The sequence below is a fragment of the Lissotriton helveticus genome, chromosome 12 (assembly GCF_964261635.1).
Source record: "Lissotriton helveticus chromosome 12, aLisHel1.1, whole genome shotgun sequence".
In the NCBI taxonomy this organism is placed as follows: domain Eukaryota; kingdom Metazoa; phylum Chordata; class Amphibia; order Caudata; family Salamandridae; genus Lissotriton; species Lissotriton helveticus.
Window position 1 is genome coordinate 864,273,082 of NC_136073.1, and position 22,284 is coordinate 864,295,365.

The 22,284-nt window shown below is 40.9% G+C and overlaps 1 protein-coding gene across 3 annotated transcripts in view; it reads right to left on the reverse strand.

Moving 5' to 3' along the window:
* The window catches only part of LOC144797571 (kelch-like ECH-associated protein 1A), a 107,575-nt gene that overhangs the window by 31,018 nt on the left and 54,273 nt on the right, over positions 1 to 22,284 (reverse strand). For all 3 annotated transcript variants that reach the window (XM_078668225.1, XM_078668224.1, XM_078668226.1), the window contains exon 5: positions 16,101 to 16,306. In XM_078668225.1, coding sequence (XP_078524351.1) covers positions 16,101 to 16,306 — 206 coding nt within the window. The remainder of the gene's footprint in view (positions 1 to 16,100; positions 16,307 to 22,284) is intronic.

Here is a 22,284-nt window from a genome sequence, read left to right on the forward strand (position 1 = left end):
AAAAATCCTGAACCAATTGGAACAATTGACAGAACTGCATCCGGTTACTTCATCAACTTCGATGATTCCTCTGACGGCTTCAGCGAACAAAAGACACAGCCATCATCAAAATCCTTTAAAGACAAAGCTAAGGAACTTTTGAAACAACTAAAAGAAACATATCTGGTTTCTCCATGGATTGAATTTTGGGTGGGTTTTGGTGCATTTATCCTCATACTTTGGCTCATCATGGTATTTACCTTGGGACGCTTCATTGAGGGAAAATATGCTAAAATGGACACAGCAAGTCAGAACATCAACTTGGTCCTCAAACCACACACATCTTCACACGTCGAGAAAAGAGAACTTTCTTCAGAACTTTCTTCAGCCAACTTCACAGCAATTCCAATATCTGGTGGGGTAGCCTGGGACAACACTGACTATGAAATTTATGGTCCGGTCGAGATCCTGAAATATCCACACCAAATCAAGATCTCCTTGAGTGACTTTGCAAAACCAAACTCATTTGCTGATGATTGGGACTTTGAAAGTATAAACAATATGATGTCTGACTTAGTAATGTCTGCTAAATTTACAAAACATGATTATTTGCAGGGTTCTACAAATTATGACAGCATGTACTGCTATAACCATTATGGTAACCATTTCTTGCATAAATCTGCACAACCTAGAAATGTTTTAAATTTTAATCAATGGGAACATTGTGCTACACCTCCAAAAGGGAGCTCTAGAACCGTGTATGGCAAATATTCATATTTTTCAGGTTTTAACATAACTAATGCTGAAACATTTTATTACAAATTGTCAAACAAGACAGGGATGAAAACCATGATAACCAACACAAAATTGATATATTCAGATTCTTTCTTTGAAAAAATGAATACTTTTGGATTTGATTATTGGGACAAACATGTTGATTTGAAAAGTGTTTGGGGCACAAAAGAATGGCAAGTACAGGGTTTAGAAGCTTTGTTTAGAGCCTGCATGATCCCAGAACAAATGATATTTTTAAATGACACCGTTCAACAAACCACCTGTCTTGGCTTAGCCAAAATCAAAGATTTAAATAACCTGTCTATTCCAAAGCCAACAATGTTTAGCAATAACTCTGAAACAGATGAAGAAATAGACATGAACCATATACTTAACCAAAACAGAACACATCCTGATTGGAAACAATGGTTGATCTGGCCCACAGATACAAATAACTGTCAAGATAGATTCCTGAATAAAACACAGGGTTTCAAAATGAACAGGCCAGACCCTAGATATCCCCAAAGACATCACCCAGGGATAATAACAACCTACAGTGTGGGCAAATTATGCCTTCAATGGCTACAAACTTCCACACTGCCTGAAATTAAGCAACACCTAACTTTACTTACTGATGGTGCTGACTTGCGTGATTTCATACTGGGACCACGCAAACAGCGTCATAAGCGTTTCATAGCAGCCTCTGTATATGCAGCATACAATGAGGCCTGGAAGGTTACTCAAATTGAGACAGCAGAAAGAATACGGGAAATTGACCGTATTAATTTGGAAAAATCACTTTCTGTAGTGGACAATGGGTTAATGACTCTGTCCTCCAGAATTTTTTCATTGGACAGCATTGTGTCTTCAGCAATCGATATATTATCGCAAGACTTACTGTTATTACAACATGGTCAGTCACAATTGCGTTCTATTGTACAGCTTGGCTGGACGTTACAAAATCTGCGTTCAGGCTATGTGCCTTGGCGTTTAATCAACACAACGTCACTATTCCAAATCTTTAACCTTACTGATAGACAGATCGGTATGGCGCAGAAGGGTGCTGATTATACAATCTTGAGCATTGAAAAACTAGAAAGATTACCGTTGACAATGTCAGAACGACCTGTCAGTGAATGGATAATCCACGGAATCATAAATATTCCAATCTCAACCTTCAGGTTTCAATACTGCCAAGAATATATACAGGCTGGCATGTACGAGAAATTGGGAAAGGGGTACCTTAAAACAACATGGAACCTGCCCTATTCACATGCATGTGTCAGTAACAAAGGACAGAAAGTGTTTCTTAGTGGCAACAATTGTGCTATGTCACTAAGCGGCACGCTTCTGTGTAACGGTATTAGTTTGCACGGAGCATGTGAAGGGAATTCATACAACCTTTCATGCCACCAGCAAGGCGCACCTGCAACTGAAATAGAACCATTCTTTCAAAGACTCTATAATGGGAGTTACATTCTTATTGTAGACCGCAGATGCTGTAGTCTTATGCCCGGGACTCCTTATCTCGTCACTACGACGGCGAAGGTCAAGTGCTGTGGACGTTCTTTGTTTCCCAGCTCCTTTCCAGACAGGGAGGCAAGGGCATGGCCCGGTCTGAAAATTACTTCTATTCGAATAGACACTTTAAGCAGAATGAAAACAGTGCTTCTTCAGACGCCTACAAGGCTCACGTCCTCTAAAGAAACGTATGATCTACAAGTCGCAAGGACGACTGCAGAGATACATACATTATTATCAACTAATTCCCCCGTACATTTCGCGGAAATCCTGAGCGAAATCTTAAATATTTCTGATACCACAGGGGTCTCAAAGGTATTTAAGACAGTATTTTCGATGGCATTAACACCATTCAAAGCCATACTGGGTATTTTTCCAGACTTCGTCCATTCGATTTTTGGCGGACTTCCCCTGATCCTAGGACTAATTGCAGGAATCCTATTCCTAGTCCTTATTTTTCGTTATGGCAACCCATGTCACAGATCAAACTCTCGCGACAATGGAAGATACGATCCTAGCCATTGGATACCGGGACCGGATATCAAAAATCCTGGGACTATCCCGGCTTAGAGACCTAAACATGACTTGGTTTCTATCATTTCGACCAATGTGGCAAAGGTGTGTTTTACCTGTACTAAGGTGTCTGCTATGCGGAAAAGAATGCGTGTTAGACACCTGTCTGACGCTACAATCGGATGCGCCGGTGGATGCAGATACACTGCTGGTTCCTACCAAGGTTCACGCACTGTGCTGCCCTCAAAGGCTGCCAATTCTGATGACGGCATTCCTGGAATCTTCACCACTGCGATTGAAGAGTAGTGAAGTTCAAGATGAAAGCAGCATCGAACAGGTACGACCTTCTGTCAGCAATGCAAATCAGAATGTCAATGCAGACAATCATGCGCATGAATGCATGGTTACACCTATTTCCGACTTAGAGGAACTTTCCCATGAAGCTGTTGACAGTTTTTTCGAAAGCCTGAATGATATGATGTTCTCTCCGGAACAGAAATAGAGACTTTTGAGTAAACTCGCACACGGCGTTCCCTGAATTCGGCCTTCAACTTTAAAAATAAAGTCACATGAACAATTACAATCCAGTTCACGGACAGCAACCTTTTTCAGCAAGCCCCTAAAATATTTTTCTATATATTTTTTCCCGGGACACTGATTTTCTGCTTAAAGTAAGAGACTATTCCTAGAGAACTAAGATTTCTATTTTAGATACTTTATAGACTTTATAGACTTTAGCTGCCCGCTGGTATGTTCGCAATAGATTTTATGTGATGAAATGGTTTCGACTTTTTTCTGTATAGCCATATTAAGAGCCATTTCATGTGTATTTCTCATATACCAACAAGCAATAATGCATAACAATGCGTGTTTACTTTTGCATTTAATTCATAGCTTAAGTGCATACAATATATATGACGGCAATTTTTCAGTATATTTGAAAATTTCGAAATGCATTTATGTATTTTGGGGTGGTAAGGTATACACTATACTCTATAGTATGTTGTACTATGTTATACTATGCATAGATTAGTAGATATGACCATAGTTAGCGTGGAGTGGGTGTCGTGTATTTCTATAGGTTCTGAATCGATCCCCCTATTCCTGACCCTATTCTGGTTAAGCTACCTAGCTAGTTAACTAACAGTCAGCCCATGAGGCAAGAAATTCCCCATGATGCAGATACCGTTATCTGACGCAGTCACACTACGGCACAGGAACGTGTTATCTGATTAGGTCATAACGCTTGAGATCTAATTAGACAAGCGATATTCCTCCAGCCCCTGATAAGGCATACGACGTTCTCATAACAAATCAAACCTATGACAACCTGGATAATCCGTGCGGCCATTGTTTTGATTTCACAGAGAACTTTAGTAAAGAATGTGCTAACGAGCAAGTCGTATGACATCTTTATTGACGTACCTATGTCCATCCTTACGTCAATCCCGGCACCTTTAAGGTATAAATATTGCCGACCTTGCCCTATGCAAACACACGCGTGGTGACAAGACGGAGCAGCCATACTTGCCGAAGCCGAGAGCAGAAGCAGACCCCGCAGGCAGCAGCCCCGCCTTCCTGACGCGCTGAGAGACGCGCTGCTATCTCAAGCCGAGAGACCCAGCACCGGCGCTTCTGGGCAGCCCTCGCAGGCAGCCTGGAATATCGAGAGCAGAGAAAGAGATACCATTCCTCATTCATCCTAAATTCCAGGTACAGAACTGAATAACCCCTCCTAGAGAATTCTTTAGTTATTCACTTGGCAAAAACAAACTTAAACTAAACTGTAACTTTCTATTCCCGCCCACGCATTAGACTTAGGTCAGGTACACGGGGTAGGCGTATTTAGAAACACCAGTTGAGTACGTTTAGTCAAATGTATATGTATATGTAAATATATTTTATTCATTTTAAACATCATATGGCTCAGAAACCATATCAATGTTTTTACAGTATTATTTTATACTATTGCTTCTAATGTATGCACTTTACTTAACTATAAGTATTGCAATAATATCGATCCATTTCTCTTGTACGAGAAAAGAGACTGATCAATAAATAACATCTTTTATTGAACACGCCCGTCTCTTCCTTTTCTCTACATTCTGATGAGACTAAGAATGCACGTACTGACTGAGTAAAATAATTGCCTTGTGCTCACACGACTCTCGAGATTGACTCTTGATTAGGGGAGAGCAAAGTTGTCATGTTCTATGGTTGTCAGAAACTAAATCCCTTCTTGTCTAATCAGGGGAGTTAATCCTTCCTTGAACATTCGAGAAAGTTTCTAGCGAACTCTGAGCTTAGCTGGCAAACCCAAAAATTAAGTCTAGTATCGACAGTAGTAGACCTAGTTAACGTCTGGCCTAGGCCTTTACTGCTGTAGGCACTATTCCAATGCGCAGAGCCTATTGGGAAAATAGGAGCTACACTACAGTAGTGCACGCCTGGACTGGATAAACTCTGAAAAAGAAGATGATGATGTGCTACAAGAAGCTGTACCACCCCATCTAAAATTGGACACTACTAAACCAGAAACTCTGTTTAAGGACCAAACGATACCTGGCAAGACAAAAGACAATTGAACTGTGTTTTCTTTTTCTGTAATTACCTTTTTTTTGGAAAAGGAATTTCCTTTCCACTATCCATCAAGTTGCAGGGTCACGGTAGGAGTCTTGAGCTGTGACCTGAATAGTGACTAGGTCAACATGACTTGCAGTGTCATAGGACGGCTAATAATCACAGCCAAGTGATCTAGGAAGATTATCGTGAGCAACGTCTTTAGAGTAGTGGATACTAAGATGGAAGGGAAGGAGTAGTTTCTGTCCTGTAACTCCAGTTCTGTAGTAGGGGTATCTCTGTTATAGTCATAATCTAGTGAATAGTCCCGCCCATGTGCGTGGACCCCGGAGCAATCAAAAATAATCTCTTACAGTGTCAAAAAATGCAGAAAATGCATAGACACTTAAGAGAGAATTTAAAGACAGATAATGCAGCCAAAAGGCTACACTGTCCAGTACTTCAACTAGAAATTCCACCATAAAATCCACAAAACAGCAAAGCCTGTACAGATTTCCCTTGCTTAACAGCAAAATCCCTCAGGAATGATAGAGAGAAGAACCTGGACAGACAAGCCCCATAGGCTGCCATTATGTGGCTTAATTAGGATACTGCGCCTTTAAGGAACCTTCCAGAACCTTCTCTCAGTATCCCAGAATGCATAGCAGGTCCAACTTAGCCTCAGTTCTTTTCGAAGGCGTAGAAAACGCCAGACCTGTAGCATTATGATCATGAACAACACTCCACCGGGGAGGCGGGAGGGCGCTTATGACTATAACAGAGATACCCCTACTACAGAACTGGAGTTACAGGACAGAAACTACTCCTTCTGTAGTAGGGGATCTCTGTGTATAGTCATAATCTAGTGAATAGAATGGCAAGCCCATCCCCACACCAAGCGGCGGTGGAGAGTAAAATAACGCCACTACTGTGCGAACAGATTCCGCAGCGAAGCCTGCCCAACCTGAGCGTCTGCCCTGGCATCAGAGTCCAGGCAGTAATGCTTAGCAAAGGTATGGACCGACTTCCAAGTGGCCGCCTTGCAGATTTCTGCAATGGGAACATTACGGAGCATAGCTGTCGTAGCAGCCTTGCCCCTGGTGGAATGAGCCTTAGGTTTGCCCCCTAAGGTCTTATTAGCTTTGCAGTAACACAACTGAATGCAGGACACAATCCACCTAGAGATGGACTGTTTAGAGGTAGCAAGACCCGTCCTGACTGAGCCATAATTGATGAACAATTGGTCTGACCTACGAATATCTTTAGTCTTATCAAGATAAAACTTCAGCACCCTCCGCACATCCAGGGAATGTAAAGACCTTTCCGCCGGAGAGGAAGGGTTCTGAAAGAACGTAGGCAAAGTGATAGTCTGATTGATATGAAAATCAGAAACAACCTTGGGAAGAAACTTAGGGTGAGTACGCATAACAACTTTAGCATTATGAAATACAGTATAAGGTTCTTGGCAACACAATGCCTGAATCTCACTCACCCTGCGGGCCGATGTAATGGCCACGAGGAACGCCGCCTTCCAGGACAGGTGCTGCAACGAAGCCTTATGAATGGGTTCAAAAGGCTCCTTCATCAACCTGGACAGCACCACATTCAAGTCCCATGAAGGCGAAGGAAGCCTGACAGGAGGGAACACTTTCTTCAAGCCTTCCAAAAAATCTTTGATCACAGGGATCTGGAAAAAGGAAGTCTGTGAAGGTCCTTTCCTGTAGGCAGTCAAAGCAGCCAGATGAACCTTAATGGAATGGACATTAAGGCCCGACTGCGCCAGATGAAGCAGATATGGAAGGATGACATCCTCCTTGCATGACGTAGGGTCATAGTTCTTAGACTTGCACCAGATGCAAAACCTCTTCCACTTGTAAGCATAGGAAGTCCTAGTGGAAGGTGGCGCAGTATCCTAATTAAGCCACATAATGGCAGCCTATGGGGCTTGTCTGTCCAGGTTCTTCTCTCTATCATTCCTGAGGGATTTTGCTGTTAAGCAAGGGAAATCTGTACAGGCTTTGCTGTTTTGTGGATTTTATGGTGGAATTTCTAGTTGAAGTACTGGACAGTGTAGCCTTTTGGCTGCATTATCTGTCTTTAAATTCTCTCTTAAGTGTCTATGCATTTTCTGCATTTTTTGACACTGTAAGAGATTATTTTTGATTGCTCCGGGGTCCACGCACATGGGCGGGACTATTCACTAGATTATGACTATACACAGAGATCCCCTACTACAGAATGATGTTATGATTGTGAAAAGAAACAAATACAAGAAACTGCTATTTAGTCGATGTGGCGTAGCACTATGTATTCTAGTGTGTTTATGTATTTTATTAGCTTTTGTGGGTTGGATTGTCCACACTATGCAGCAAGCACCTGTTCCAACTTCTGTTCCTCTACTCTCTTTTTCTACTGACTCTCCGCATAAGTTCTACACACTCCCAGACCATGAACAAGTTAGGAGACCAGAATATTTTAACAATTCTTTTATCCAGTTGTTACATCAGCATCAACTGGTAGTTAACACTACTGATTGTTGGGTTTGTGGGCTTTTACCCCATAACGCTGAGAAAGGGATGCCATATTTAGTTCTCCCGTTTTCATATGAAGGTTCCGCTTGGGCTTATTTGGCTATGTTTTCCAATGCATATCAGAATCAACTTCGATATCCTCCTGGTGATCTATATGCTGGTGGATCAGACTATAGTCATAGTCCTTTGATTAAAGGAATAGTGACTATGGCCAAAATTGCTGATATTAGTTAGATTCCTGTGGATGAGAAACGAGCATATGATGGTTGGAATGTGACTCGCTACATTACTAGCCTCACTGATAGAGCGAAAGAAAGAAGATCCTTATCAATTTGGACAGTACCGCATAAAGGCACCTTGTGTTTGCAAATAACTGGTCAGAACAAAAAGAATAAACAGGAAAAGAGTGTTTGTTCCCATACCTACGTTTATTCCCCCTTGATTTCTTCTCCGCTAGTACCATCTCAAGGTACATATTTTATCTGTCATGATAGGGCCTACACCTGGCTTCCAGCCTATTTTTCAGGAACATGTTATATAGCTTTCCTTCTTTCCCCTACATACACTGCTCCTTCAGGACACCACAGGAAAAGATATGGTAGAGGAGTTATTGATTCTGGAGACACAGCTGGACAAGAGGGAGGAGACTTCATTAACCGCATGCGCGCTGCGGCGATTTTCGCGCTACGCGGCTTTTTTCAAAAAGCCGCGTTACATGACGAGCTCAGCTCGTCATCAGCGTGCGAGCGGCGCAACTGATGACAAGCTGAGCTTGTCATCAGCGCCGAAGGGGTTAAAGGGTTTCTCCCCTTTTGGGGCCCAATGGTCAATAGCAGAAACATTAGACAGTTGGTTCGTGTTGTCGAGCCTACAATAAATGTAACTTCTGGAGCCTTGAGTAATTTGACGGCTGAACTTCAGGCGGATCGTCTTATGACTTTACAAAACAGAATGGTGTTAGACATTGTCCTTGCTGATAGAGGAGGAGTTTGTAAATTGATTGGGTCTAGTTGCTGCATTTACATTCCGGATAATGCTCCTACAGTATACCAAGCCATTTCTAAGCTACATGTCATTTCCGAGTCTATTCATCAGGACTCAGGAGATTGGTCTGTGATGGGATGGTTTTGGGGACTACTGTCCACATGGGGATGGAAAGTGTTAACTTTCCTTGGAATGATTTTAGCCATCATTTTCTCCAGTTGTCTCTGTTTGCAATGTGGCCCCGCTCTCTGCGGTCTTTGTGCCACCCTGTGTGTTCCAAAACCTGTGTCACAGCAAACAGAAAATATTAAGATGATGTTGCAGCAACAGCTCAATGACCTCATGACCATCGACATTGACTCAGACTAGCGTGAGTCCTTTGTGTTTTGCCTGAGTAATGGCAAAAGGAGGGTCTGTGGTTCCGTGATTTTCGACTTCGCTTCGTAGTCAGCCGCCATTTTGTGACAGCCGCCATTTTGTGTTGCCCTCACTCAGGCGACACGGCGAACATAGTGTTTTTGCTTTTTCAGCTGCTCGCCTCTCCTGTTAAAGAGTAACCCTTTGTCCTTGTCTAAGAAACCGATGTCAGGAACTGGCCGAGTTAGTTAATCCATGTCTAGACTGATTGATCCTTGTCTTAGTTGGCTGTGTGGGTCTCACCATTCTTCCTTTATTTTATCCAGTTTAACTGGCCTTCACTATTCTTTCTGTGTATTCTCTTGTTACACAACTGTCCTTTGAGGCTCGCAAATACGTCCTGCCACCTGCAAATTGAACTACATGCACTAGCACTGATTAACTTGAGGGGAGGGGAGGACACGGGGTCTGAAAGAAGGGCGTATACGAGATACCTGATAGCTTGTTTTCGAACTTTTCCCATTTGTCAGTTCTGTATGTTTTGGGAGTGAGTATTGTAAATGTGTACTGTATAAAAGACTGTTCGCCACGGAATGAAGTGGCAGTCTCCTGAGAACTTACCATTGGTGTACTTCTAGGACCACTGTGCTTAGCTGCAGCTAATAAACCTGATTTTCTACGCCGAACAGAGTGTCTCGTGTCTCTGTTTGATAAGGCAGGTGAACCCGGAGATATCAGGCGTGCCCTGCGGCGCTAGGCCCATAAGGCCCGGTTCTCCAGACCTGTGGCCGCACTTGCGCAACTGTCTCTCAAAGGGAGTGGGAGAAACGGTCCAAAAAGCATGCAGTATTCACCGACCGCAATGCCAGGCTGGCGGAAGAAAACATCTTCTTCCCAAGTTTTTCCAGCCTCTTGGAATCACCCATCCTCGATAGGCTGAAAGGAATGCACCATGGGAAGTCAAAGTCTGCACCACCAAGCTCTCAGAGGTAGGGTGTTGGCTGAGGAACCTTGGCTTGCCTGGAGCCGGGTGATGGCGGCGTGCAATTGTCCTGTTCACAGGAGCCCCTGTGCTAGGCTTGGACCAAGTGCCTGGGGGGACATCAGCTAGTGCTTCATTAAAGGGCAATAGGGGTTCAGAGGTGGAAGACCCTGGTTGAAGCACTTCGGTCAGAAGATTAGTCCTGGCCTGCACTGAGGGCAACTCCAGTCCATGGACCTCAGCTGCCCTCCTTACCAGATTGGCATAAAAAGCCCCCTACTCCGTAGCCACAGTTGGCGGAGGAAGCATGCCAGTATCTGGGGATGTATTCAGCCTACTGGCTTCCCCAAGTTCCTCATAACAGTCCATCTGTTCTACAGATAAATCATGGTGTACTAAAGGGTCCATAGTCTGCTCCCATGCCTGAAAAGTCCTGAAAATGGCCAGGCGACAACATGGAACTTCTAGGTTCTGCAGGAGTTGGTGTTGAGCGACAGCGATCCAACTCTGAGTCGTCAGGGATAAGGATGGGGCTGGCACTATGGTGGCTGCTGGCAGCGCCAAATGCACCAACTTCGGGTTGGATGCCAGGGAAGGTCGCGTAGGCACAACTGCGTCGTCCCAGATCCAGAATCAGGCACCGCCATGGCAGGAGCCGACTGCGACAAATCTGATGGGGCCTGTTCCGAAAAGGCGGGGCCCAACGGCTCACCAGAAGAGCAGGCCCGCTCGAATACACAGCACATGGCCTCGTAAAATTATTTTATTTGAGCGGGGGCGTTCTGACTCCCAGAAATAGAGGGAGACACGGAGTCGACCTTGCCTCAGGCTCCGCAGAACCGTGCCTAGAGCGTCGGTGCTCCTTACCTCATTCATCGATGGACAGTCGAGGCAAAGTTGAAGTCCGCTTAGACTTCTTTTTCTTATGCCTCTTACCCGAGTGTCCCGAAGACTTCGAGTGGGAGGAAGAGGACTTGAAGCTCCGGAATCAGTCCTGTGACCTCCTCTTCTTTGATTGGGACCCGGATCTCCGCGAAGTCTCACTGACTGTTGTCCACTGCCGGGCAGCAAAGAGCTTCATAGCCCTCTCCTGCAAGGCCTAGGGAGCCATGGCCCGACAGTCCGAGCACAACTTTGAGTCGTGGTCACGCTTGAGATACTAAAGGCATACGAGGTGGTGATCGGTTATCAACATGGCGCCGTGACAAACGCCACACGATTTAAACCCTGTCTTACTAGAATATATCCCTTGATACACAGAAAATAGATTTGGTGAACAAAAAGTCGAAAAAACCTGCCAAAAAGCGACAGAGGTCAACAGATGGGACACTGACTGCTAAATTGATTTCTTATTCTGATCATTTAATTATTAAAAAAGTCTTTTGTCAACTTTACAAAACCAATCGTGGGTTACAAAAACATTGAAGAATACTGCAAACAACCAATTCTTCATACAAGGTTATAACACAGGTAAAAGGAACCGCGAGATAATACTTTAGATTAGGTGAACAATAACGGATAACCTACTGTTGCTAGGGCAACAACAATAGAGACAAAACGTCTTCAGGTAACAACGTCAATTTATAAAACCCCAACTAATACATGGCTTAAATTAACAGCTTCAAACAGATGTTTTTTGGTCTAAGACCCTATGGGTTTTCTATATATCTCTTTTTTTTGTATAAGAATGACGCTGGTCCTGGATAGTAGGAATCAACGTGTTTCGGCCTTCCAATTAAGGCCTCCTAAGGACAATGTGGGACCAGAATCACTCAAACTTAAAAGAAAGCATTAAAAAAAATAGAAATTCAATTGAATTCACATCGTAGGACTGAATTAATATAACTTACATACATTACCCTGAATTGTGTAAAGCATTCTGTTAAAAGCTGTGGTTCTTTAACAAAACGTGCCAAGCCAAACAATTCAAACTAACAGTAAATAATAACAGTCAAATGTGCAAGCACCCGCAAAAATAACATGATGCCTCTGTCACCTAAGTACAAATGCCAGGACCAGACATGGTAAAAAGGAGAATATAGAAAGAAAGAAGAGTCACACTGTGCAAAAGTGGTAAAATGTATGCTCCAACTCAGCGAACCGTTCACAGCGTATAATCTAGTTTGAAATGGAGAGGGAAGTGAAACTCGGTCTGTATGGCCCAGCAAACAGAAATGACTCTTACTTGAGAAGGAAGCAATGCTTACCTTCAACTGATTATAACCAACGTCTAAAATGGACAATAAAGACAGACAGAAATGTAAATGACTGATCAAGAAAAAGATGTAAATTACTGGTCCAGAAAACACGGGCCAAAGAATGTTGAATGAATAGGATTAAAACTTACATGGAGGATTCTAGGGGAAAACTCTAAATATACATTCAAAGACCGCAGTTGGCTGTTAGCAAAGTAGTCTGAACATAACCCCGAAGCAGTGTAGTGAATACGTCCTCCAAATTTAGCACTGCAGGTGCTGGTTTAAAAAACAAGCTCCTAAATTAAGCAGATCAAAAGGTTCAGGCTAAACAATAGGGCATGTGCCCAAAATCGTATCTAGCGGTAAACAAATATGATACTTACTCATGGGGGTAAGTCGGTGAGGCATAAGGACTGTCTAATAGCAAGTTTGGGTCGCGTCCATGATCCACAAACTGGTGTGATCGTCTGGTACGAAGTCCCTAACTCTGAACTCAACAGTTATGGCCCTGTTCCTGATATACCTTCAGGCGACGTAGAAATGGGTGGAATGGACTTGAATAGCATGACGAAGTTAGGAGCTAGAACGCCTCCCAATAGTAGAACATCTTTGGGCCAGCCATCATCTTGCAGGCATATTGCTAAAAAAAGAATGCTGCTTGTTGTTTCTTAAAACATCTGTTATGCCAAAACGGGGCTAAATAGTGTCAGATTCAGTAAGGAATGATGATCATATCCTGAGGATGTGTCCATTATACATATACCCCGTGCCCCGGCTCCTACCTCTAAATATGATTGCACCTTGAGGCAATCATTTCCTTCAAATCGTCCTCCCTCAGCAATTTCCGGGCTTTGTCCGGTCCTAGTAAGTTGTATTACTTACTCCCTGCGGCACTCCCTGCCGCGTTGCGAGCTACCAGCGCTAGTAGCCACTATTTAGTCACCCAATTAATCTCTCTGCCTTTTGACTTATACCCACTACCACGTAATTCTCTTTCCTTATACGTGGTGCACCACCTCTGTCTATTCATCGCTATGGCGCCTATCTTGAATACTAATTAGGCCGCTTTTCTATAAATAATTCGACACACTACAATTCAGTACTCTGCATTAATTTATGACTCATGCTTGCGCATTGTTTAATCTACTATGCATAATTGCCCACTGGGAGCACATTTTCACTGTTGTAAGGAAGTATAATGTATATAAACAGATAACAGGGACCAGATTATAACATGAGTAATGTTCTTCTTTTAGATTCAGCTTGTACACCAATTGTAAGTCCTGAAGATGATCTTGATTAGCTGAGATCGAAACGCCGTTGACCCCCCTACAACAGGAACTCCTTATATTTTGTAAACTTTTGAGGAGTTCCATGTATTGTTGTCAATGCGATGTCTTAGTTTTATAGTCAACCTCACTTTTCATGTCACACCTGTTGTCACTTACCTGTGTGAGCACCTGAATACTATTACACCTTTTTTCCTAAAATAAACATCAGTCCTTAATCAACCTATATGTCCTTTTGTACATTACTTACCGCTCCTGTTGATATTAATTGTCATCCCTAATTCTATCACAGTGTACCCTACAGGGCCACTTCTTTCTTTGGACCTTTGGGCCATAACAGAACCATTGTATTCCTAAAACATTATACATATACCGTCGTACTAAGCTGCAAGCAATTATGACAAAAAACATCAAAAACTGCTGTATACCAGACAAGTGATTGCATGCAAAACATCTGTGTTAGAGACTATGAAGGTGTTTATTTAGAAAAATGATAATGTTAGAGCTTCAATTATTGTGGAATAAATACAAAAGGATAATGAAATTAAAAGAAGGGTAGAGCACAGTATAATATTTATAGTGAGCTACATTAGGTAGAACAAAACCTGAATCAAGGCACATTTCAAACACACTGCATATTTTGAACAGAAATATATAATATAATAGTGAATGGCAAAGTGCACAGCGAAGTCCCAAATATATACAGATACATACAAATCCATCCATGTACTCAGGTCGATAAGGTTCATTTTTGATCACAAACAGATTTTAAAAGGTAATGATTGGGAATGAACGTACCTTCTTTTTTCTAATGCAAAATACAAAGTACAGCATGCAAAATGAATTCATCAATAAAGTGCGTAGTTGTACTAAACTGTACAAAATGAAATACATTATATGATGTATGTTACACAAATTCAAAGCAGTTTGGAAGGAACCAATAACATTCAATTTTCTAATCCGTGACCATAGCTCTTCCTGTTCATTGAGGCCCTGTTCATAGGTGTTGTATTAAGTAATTCATTTGACCTCAGTTTGAAGTAGCAATGGTTCCAGTGTTCTGCTGCTTTTGTCCAGTGAGAAGCCTCGAAGAACACTGACCATCATTTCAAGTCATTTTCAGAATGTTGTCTCAGAAACATGTTCCACTAAGGGATCCCCCTGTGATTTTACACCGGCCCCTTGATATATGTTGCAGGATGTGTTTTTTTATAGGCTGGGTGGTTTGGCCTATGTAGCATTTGTCCATGGGCACCAAATGAGGAACACCATGTTCTAGGTGTTGCAATTAGAGAATCTCTGTTGTTTATGTAAGACTCCATAGACTGCGACTTCTTTTGAATTTGAAGTAAAACTGCATGCTACACATTGACTGAATTTGTAATGTCCAGTTACTGGAGATAACTTCAGGAGTCCAATAAGATCTGTCGGCTGCGTTTTCCTGGATGCCCTTACAAGATGCTGTCTATGGTTTTTGCCCCGTTTAAACTAGAACAATGGTTTTGGGATCTTAAAAGAGTTTATCATCTTCATATTGCTTGAAATGATCTTTTTGATCTTATAAGTCAGATTAGAAAAAGTCAGCACACAAGTTAAAGGAATACTCACATCTTTAGTCATTGGGGCCAGGAGAGACCCTCTTGGTGTAATCCACACTCTCTTCAGGGAATGTTTAACAAGTTTTGTGGGATACTATCCTTCAATCAATTTTTGCCAAAGGATCGTGACATTTTGAAACTACTTCCTATCAACCTTTCACATAATGGCCACATAACAGTCACATTATAGGCACAGATGCCTAGAAATATAACAATTACCAAAAGCCAAGCAACAGAAAGCGTACCCCGCAGCAGGATGAAACAAATGTACATGTTCCTCGGCACACGCATCCCTGAACATAATGCTCCACACAGACCAATAACTGGATCTATCTAACTACTGCAGAGTATTATAAAAGATAATTAAACAATACATTAGTTCACGGCAGCCTTGCCGGTCACTATCCAGTGTGACTCGCCTCTATTCAACATGGGACATAAGCAAATATATCATCAAAAGACAGCTTTTGAGTCTAGTCAACAAGAATCACAGAACCACCCGATTTCCAAAAGAACTTAGTGAAACTACAAATGGAGAGAATGCAGTTTACACCTGTACTTGAGATAGTCGTCTGCAATCCAGAAAGAAAGCTAAAGTGTCTGAACGAAAGCGTTTAAAATAGTTGCTGTCTTATGTTACCTAATGAACTTCGTATCATAATTTGATAAAAATGAAAAGCGTAAAGAGGTACATTTATTTAAAGAGTTTTAAAGAAAACAACTTCTTACACGAATAGTTATATACAAGGTTTCAGACTTTACTTTTTCAGAAGTCCATTCCTAGCTAATTCTAGAAAGCACTTTCCTTCACTTACCTGCTCCACTGCGAGCTGTTTCCATGGGTGCTACCAAGTGCCATGCATCTTTTTCGGGATGATAACACTCAACTGTGTTCCATCGGTGCTCACCATCAAACCCACCTACTGCATACATTAGATAATTGCACACAGTTACGCCTGCTCCAATACGGGAAACTGACATTGAGGCCACAAAGGTCCATGTGTTACTATCCGGATCGTACCTGCCAAGATGAAAGATTATGCAAAAGTCACAATGGAAGAAAATATCTATTTTTAAAGCTAATTTACTGAGATATGTTTCAGAAATGCACATCTGGCTTCAACATTAACATTTCCTTGTCATGGGGAAATAATGCATTAATAAAAATAGCATACAGGTTATTTTAATAACTAAAGAATATATTTACTCATTATTTTTTAAGCAAATTTAGGTTGCAGTGTTAACTTTAGGGACAATTTTGTTTTGAAACAGAATATTCAGTGATTTTAAAAAAGAATACAAAGGAAGAGCACACTTTTGTGATTTTCATTTTTATTGTATCAGGCCTCCCTAATATAACAAAGTATCATTAGATTGATTATTTAAATTACTGAAATAAAGAAGGAGCAGGTGGGGGTGGGGGAAGGGGTGCCATTTCTCTTCACCCATGATACCCTTCGTGATTTTTACATTTAAAAAAATTTAAGATTAGGGTTTTTATGGTCAACTTTCCTTATTGTCCACTTACTAAAAACATGCTTAAGATGAATTCACTTTTATGATAGAAGCACATAAATTAAAATATGAGGTAGAACTGTGTTAGGCTGGTACTGAAAACAAATTTGAAAATTTACTAAATATGACAACAGTAGATACAATTCAAGGATAGAGTTGCATTCGGCATTAAGTGTGAGGATAAGGCAACAATCTTTAAATTAATATAGAGTGGCTTAAAATACTCAACTAAAAAGGCAAGGCATAGATGGCAAGTAAATATCACAAACGAGGAAACAGTGGCAAGCAAATTGTTAAATGAATGATAAGCTTTCCGTATGAGGAAATGGCAGAAGATAAACAACAACTGATGGTAGAAGAGGCAAGGGAATGCTATATACCCACTGAAGAATTCTTCATTTGGTTTAAAAAACAGACTAAAACAAATACACAAAAAAAAATATTCTAGCTACACAAGGTTTCTAAGATTGTATGATGTCTTTGGTTACTACGATGATGAAATCGTTAAGCCTGTGAAAAGAGTAACGTATGCACACACCTTAATGTTACCGGTTCTATCCCTGACGGTTTACTTCAACCTTATTTTATTTTGGGATAAAAGAGAGGAAAATAAAGGAAATATCAAAATGCAGTCATTTTCCAGAGAAGAAAAACAGATGCCTAAAGTTGCATTATTTAGTCTAGGAGGTATTTTTATTTGGAGATAGTTGCCCAATGAACTTCTCATTTATGTTTTAACCTTCCCGAGTCAGGTCTTCACCTCACCTCACTTGCGTATTTTGTCTCTCCTCGCGTACCCCTGTGTTCTGGGTATCACACCTGTATAAAAATGACTGCACTCCTCTGACGTTTTGGCGATATAAAACCCATGATCAGACGTTTTTGCAGGATTTGAGCCAGACATAAGGTATTGTTGTTGGCAGCTGCCCAAGCTTTTTCTCAGCATCTATGGCATTATTGTAGATATCCCAGGTGTGGTGTTTGGTGACCACTGGCCTATGAAAGGCATCCTAGCTATTGTGGGTAACCATGACATCTGGTAGCTATCAAAGGCATGTGATGGGTTCCCTGGATTATGTATGGGATACATGGGAACACGAGACAGAGTGTGTTCCTAATGCACATTAGTATATGTAAATATTTGATGACAATGTCTGCTGTTTAGGAGCCATACCTCTGGATTACTGAAAATGGCAACTGGTATTTTTCAGAATATATTTTATTTAATACAGGCTGGACCTGAAGGTATTAGAATATTTTAAACATCCTACTTTCCCTTGTTGAATATATGTCATTTTTAAACTATGCTTTGACTGTTAATGTCAGGATTATGTCTAGGTAACAATATTACTGCATTTCTCTATATTTTTTAAAGCTGAGGTTTGGGCAATATTTCATGTTAGTAAAACTTGTTGTAGATGCCGTTTTCCGGATGCCAGAGGGCACTTGCTGCAAAGGCTGCTATTTCATGATTCATGTGGAAGCATTTAATCAATGTTGATAAATACTTGTATGAACTTATTACTAGTGATTATGCTTGAGGCTGGAGTCTGTAAGATTGATTCAGCTTTATAAATATGCCTGCAATGTGAAAGTGCAATGTCTCTGTTACCTGAGTGGTAGCTCTAGTCACAGAGCCCTTAAGATTTGTGTATCCTAAGGAGCAGCTGAATATATATTGGGAAGGGCCACGCTATTATTCCTTGTAAACTTGGTAAATGTAAAAATAAGGAGAATACACTTTGTAGAAAGTTATTAACAAATTAGAGGAAATGAGGAAGGAACAAAAGACTGCACTCAAGAAAGGGAGTGTGAGAACACAGATATGTAGATCACAGATATAATATCGACTGGGCAAATGGAACAAACAGACCCATATAGGTATAACACTGATTTCCCAACAAATCGCAAGATAACTACCAAGAGCCCTTCAGACAGGGTCGCAATGTATGCTCACATGGCTTGTAAAAATGCTGAGGCTTAGCCGCTTCTGGACTCTCAAATAGTACCTTAAATATGTCAACAGAGGTTCCATCAAAGCCTGAAATAGCTACCAAAACCCTTCAACAAAACACCCACATATTCCTCAACAAGCCTGTACACAAGAGACCCTTGTATTGTTTCCTTCATACCCGAAAACAGCACACAACAGACTGTGACATTGCCCCAGAATACATCTTCTTGGAGCAGTCTGATCATTTCGTTGCAACATGCAACTCTCTTGTCAGCTATTTCAGTAGCATCTAAATGTATATATATATATATATATATCGCCTGAAAGTGGAATTCCCGATATATATGTATATATGAATACAGCAAATCGTCCTTGCGGGAGGAGCTCCTGGTAGCTGGTGCCGGCGGCGAGGTAAGGACAACCTCACAATTTTATCAACACAACTTGAACAAAATACGCCTCACTCCTCTTGGATTTTTCAACTCGGCTTTAATGACCTATTCCTTCTCTCCACCTATGCGTTTGGAACTTTCACAGTTCCTGATCACGGTAGTAACATAAGTCCTATGTTTGCTTCACCATTTTATACCACAGCTCCACACTATGCCATAACGAGGCATTGTGGGCTTGGTAGTTTATCTACTAAACCCTGCACGCTTCCGTGCTTATCAATCCATATTTGCACTGCTATCTGACATAGGAGTTTTGCACCAGTGTGTTAAGGGCACTGTATAAAGATCTGAGTGGTTAAACATTTTAAGTGAGCCCATAAAGAGTGATTTCAGTTTGTCACTCTATATCACACGCATTGCGCGGCCGCTAATGTGTGCGCGTCTTGGGCTCGCAATTGAGCATATGCTCGCAGTTGTTTCATGACTGAGTGTCATGCAATTCTCGGCTGAGTGCCGTTTGTGGCTCCTTAATTCAACCGGTGTCCCACCCCATGTCCTGACAGTAGCGCAAAGAATGGACAGAAACTTTACTGACAATGATTTTTATAATATTTTCTTCAACTCATCATGATTTTGCAATCAATTCATGTGTTCATATTTACAGTGATATAAAGAGTAGCAGAAAAACTTCTGGAATAAGTTCAAATTTGTCCATGTTCAGAGTTCGATTTTAAGAATATGTTATTTACAGGTGTACATGCATCTCCTCATCTCCATTGAGCCCCAATGGGCTCCATGTCTTGAAATGGATTATTAATTTGCACTCCAGGCATCTCAACTTTTGAATTCTATTTCCTCCTCTTTCATGTTCAAAAATGGTGGCTAGGCCTTAGTATCTGATATCTTGCCAGGTTTTTCCAGTATGACTTTGCAGGTGCTTGGCTATGGCATAGGTTATATCTTTATTTTGGATTGCTCGAATGTGTTCTAATATATGCTTTTTCAACGGACAGATGGTAGAACCTATGTAGCGTTTGCCACAAAAACATTCGATAAGATAAACCACAAATTGCGATTCACATGCGATTGTGTCTTTGATTTCAAATGTTCTACCTCTTGGATCTTTGATGGTTTTAAGATTTTTGCCTACTTTGCACGCTTTACAAGTCATACATTTTGTGAATCCCTTGTGTCGTTTCTGAAGCCAAGTTTCTGTTTTTTTGTTTTCAAAGTGACTGTTGACCAGTGTGTCAGAGAGTGATGGTGCCTTATTATATGAAATTAGTGGTCGATCTCCTATTGTTGAACCAATGTCTGGATCTTTTTTGAACACATTCCAGTATTTCATCAGAATCTTACGAATTTGAAAGCTTTTCTTGGAATAAGTCAAGATTAGTCGTGGCTTTTCATCATTCATTGTTGTTTCCTCATCTTTGTTTTTTACAATAAGGGTTTGAGCACTGGTTTTCTGTCTTGCTTTGGCCTCTTCACGCACAATATCACCATGTTTGTAACCACGTGTTGCAAAGGGTGCCTTAGTTTCCAGGAACTTTTTCTCCATTTATTTTGGCTCAGAGCGGTTCCTTTTCAGTTCCGTAAGAACTCTCCATACGGAATACACTGCTTTAGAGACTGCGGATGGAAGCTCGTTCCATGGAGAAGACTATTGGTCGATGTTTTTTTACGAAAGACTGTTGTGTGTATTTTGTTTGATTTTATATACACTTTGGTGTCCAAAAACTCAATCTCCCTTGGTTGTATATTGTATGTGAACTTGAGGCCAACGTCATTTTGATAAGCACTGCTATGTATTCCACAAGTTTTTCTTTTGACCCCCTCCACAATAGGAAGAGATCGTCGATGAAGCGCAGCCATAATGCCACATCGGTGGTGTATGGGTCGTTTTCTTCCCTCCCATGGTGAGATTAGCATAGCTTGGAGAGAAGGAAACTCCCATAGCAGTACCGCACTTCTGGGAATAAATCTGCTTGTTGAACAGAAACACATTATTGGTCAGGCACAGTTCGATGATTTCCATCAGCATGTTCGTGTGTTGTAACTCCCCAATTGGCCTTTGTTTCAGGAAATATGCTATGGCTGACAATCCTATATTGTGGTTGATTGATGTGTACAGCGAAACGACATCAATCGTTGCTAGTAAATAATCCAATTGCCATTCGGTTTCCATTAAAATTCTCAAAAAATCTCCTGTGTCTTTGATAAAAAGAACTCGGGACAATTGGTGCCAGGAAGTGATCAACATAGGAGGCCATGTTTTCATAAAGGGAGTCACAACAGGAAATTATAGGATGGGCCGGGGGTTTATGTAAGGTTTTATGAATCTTTGGCAGAAAGTATATGGTTTGTGTCACTGGATTGGTTATTGTTAAAAAGTTCTTCTTGTCTTGACTAAGCAACCCTTTCTCGTGCCATTCAGATATTCGATTATGTATATCTCTGGTCATTTCTGGAATGGGATTAGAAGTTAGCAGCGTATAGTTGGTTTCATCCCTCAGCTGACAGTGTGCTTCATATATATATATATATATATATATATATATATATATATAACACACATATATATATATATATATATATATATATATATATATATATGTCACTGAAAAAAACATAGGTTTCAGGAGTTATATAGTTAGGAATTCGTTTTTAAAAAACCTTTGAAATTCACTCAAAAAACTATAAGTTTTAGTGGTGTTATAGTTAGCTGGACATTTTACTCATACAAAACCAATGAAATTGCTCCTATATAGTTAGTTGTACTAACTATATTTCGCGCACCCGCAATCCACTGCTGATGATGTCACATATTAGATCATTCATGACATGGTCAGTGACATCACTGATGACATCTCAAATGACATCACTGATGACATCATCCAGTGAATGTGGTTTGCTTCGTTATTTAAATATGCATTATATATATAGCAATTTACATTGAAGAATGAGTGGATATATATATATAAATATTTGGATGGAGGATTTAGTAGCAGTGTAATTGACTGTTTACTTGACCAATTCATAATGTCTCACTAAATATAGTGGATAGTGACTAAACTGTGTGAATATCTGTATCACTTTGTCAGTTGTTGTGTAAACTGATTCTACAGTTGGTTACTA